Raw genomic sequence first — 2,500 nt, 5'->3', positions numbered from 1 at the left:
AATGTGCCAAAAGGATGTTTTTTTCAATAGGATATTTTGACTCTATTCACCAAGGAAGAGTGCTGTGTGCCCTGCGTGTCTATGTGTTCATATGCACTGTACACTTAATTTAAAGAGGCAGACACACACACACTGACACACACCTTATACTTCCCGTTGCCATGGATAACTTTCCCTTCTCGAAGCCAGGTGACTGTGGGTGTGGGGTTGCCATTGGCAACGCAGGTGAGAGTGACACTGATGCCCTCCTGAGTTTCCACATACTGGGGCGGAGTCTGCCGAAACGAGGGAGGGGCTGGTGGGGTAGAGAGAGAGAGAGAGAGAGGGAGAGAGAAGGAAGGAAGGAAGGAAAAGAGAAAAGGGAAAGAGAGAGTGTAAAAGAGAGAAGGAAAGAAGGAAGGAAGAGAGAAACAGAAGAAAGAGTGAGTAGGAGAGAGAGAAGGAAGGAAGAGAGAAAGAGTGAGTAGGAGAGAGAGAAGGGAAGAGGGAGAATAGGAGAGAGGGAGGAAGAGGGAAAATATGATAGAGAAACAGACAGTGAGAATGGGGTAGACAAAGAGGGAGGGAGGGAGGGAAGGAGAGAGATTATACATTGATAAAAGAGTCTAAAGAGATTAATCCAACTTTTCCTCATGTGTGTGATTCATCTGATTCCACACCTAATAAAAAATCACACATGTCCATACACACACACACACACACACACACACACCAAGTGATACACACACACACAGGCATATACAGTACATACAGACTCACTGACATACAGACCTAAGGAGGGGGCAGGACGCAGAGGGCAATAACGGACAAGCATGGTAAGAGCCAGTTGAGGTCATAATACGTCGGGCAACTTTTTGAGCAATGTTGCCGGGCAATGACATAAGCAGTTCCATTTATTCTGATTGGATGATTGTGACAATTTGGCCACTAATGATTAAAGTTGTACAGAATAGAAATTGATGCCCAACATCGATGTACCAAGACCACAATAATGAGGAACACTGCCCAGAAAAATTGCTCAAAAACGTTGGCCCATGTATTGTCAGCTTTAGGCGTATTGGGTTGTTAGATGTGTTCAGAGAGGAGGCACTCTTGGAGTCTTCTCTTGAGAGAAGATAGAGAAGCTTCCCTTGCTCTGTGTAGGGGTAGTACGCTAGAGGTGCATTCAAATTCGCAACGTTTGCAAACAGTTTTCCGTTAGCCTTTAGCTTTTGGCGAACGTTTGCGTTTGTTTGAGGTTATGTTCCTCTATGTAGCAGTGATATGAGAAGCCATACCAGCCATATCAAAACAGCTGATATGTTGAGCAAGATAAGGGCCAAGGACTAAACTACTGTTCTGGCATCCTTTAAGGCCTCTGTCCTAACAACAACAACAACAACAACAACCACAACAGAGTCATTTCAGTGGAGGCTTCTGTCCCAGTCTCAGTGGAGTCACCACCTTTAAGGCTTCTGTCCCGGACAACAGAGCCGTTTCAGTGGAGTGGCCGCCTTTAAAGCCAGATTGATTAGGATCAGGGAGGGCATTCCGTGAGAGGAATTCTGCGACCTGTTTGGAACCCAGCGGGCGTGCAGTAGGACGGCTACACAGCAGGAGTTCAGAGGCTCTCAGTGAGAGGTGAATGGAGGAAGGAAATGATACAGCATTAACCATGGGGTCCTGGGAGGGTCAGAGAGGGACGTGCTCCACATTGGAGGCTCTATAGAGCCCTTTACCCAGGCTGGGTAAAGTCTGCCTGATCTGCCGGCAGTTTGGATTTCGCCCTGCAGCCCCGGTTGGATACCTGCACAGCTATCTCTCCTGCTTCCTGTCCACATCTTCTGGGTCCAATCACACCAGATCGTTGGTCTGACTGGTTGAAGGACTAGCGTACAGAGTCATTTGAATTATGCGCATTGATCATGCCTCTTGTGCAGTAGAAATAAAGCACAGACTCCCCAGACTAAAGGGCCGTTCACATCAAGAACAATAACTATAAGGATAACTATAAACAAATATCGCTCTTGTTAATATGAATGACAACGTTCACACATAAACTATAATGATTACGACATGAGAAACGATATTGTTGGGGATCACTTTCAGAGCAATTTTGAGAACAATAAAAAGCTAACAGCCAATCAGAACCCATCACATCTTAGCCATCACATTTATTAACGCGAGGAGAGACTTTTTATCATTGGTCAGTGTGAGCGCTTTTATCGTTATGGTTATAGTTATAGTTATAGCCTTTGATGTTCAAACTAAAAGGATTGAGTTTAGTGTGGTGATAGCCAGACTACCCGTTACCAGCTGAGATTGGTTAAGACAGGTTGTGACTGTGTGGTTCAGAATACTGACCAATGGTAGTGAAGAATGAAGCAAAGGTGTCAGCTGTGAGGTTGGTAGCTGGACACACTCTCAATTACTCAAACAGACATACTCACTCATACACACACACACACACACACACACACACACACACACACATACACACAAACACACACTTTCAAACAGA

The 2,500-nt window shown here is 45.2% G+C and overlaps 1 protein-coding gene across 1 annotated transcript in view; it reads right to left on the bottom strand.

Annotated features, from left to right (window-relative positions):
• Positions 1-2,500, bottom strand: part of igsf9bb (immunoglobulin superfamily, member 9Bb) — a 32,072-nt gene that overhangs the window by 20,605 nt on the left and 8,967 nt on the right. Inside the window, exon 4 of the mRNA XM_062537474.1 lies at positions 144-295. Coding sequence (XP_062393458.1) covers positions 144-295 — 152 coding nt within the window. The remainder of the gene's footprint in view (positions 1-143; positions 296-2,500) is intronic.

This window comes from Sardina pilchardus, chromosome 5, assembly GCF_963854185.1.
Source record: "Sardina pilchardus chromosome 5, fSarPil1.1, whole genome shotgun sequence".
Classification (NCBI taxonomy): domain Eukaryota; kingdom Metazoa; phylum Chordata; class Actinopteri; order Clupeiformes; family Clupeidae; genus Sardina; species Sardina pilchardus.
This window is presented reverse-complemented; position numbering and strand designations above follow the sequence as displayed.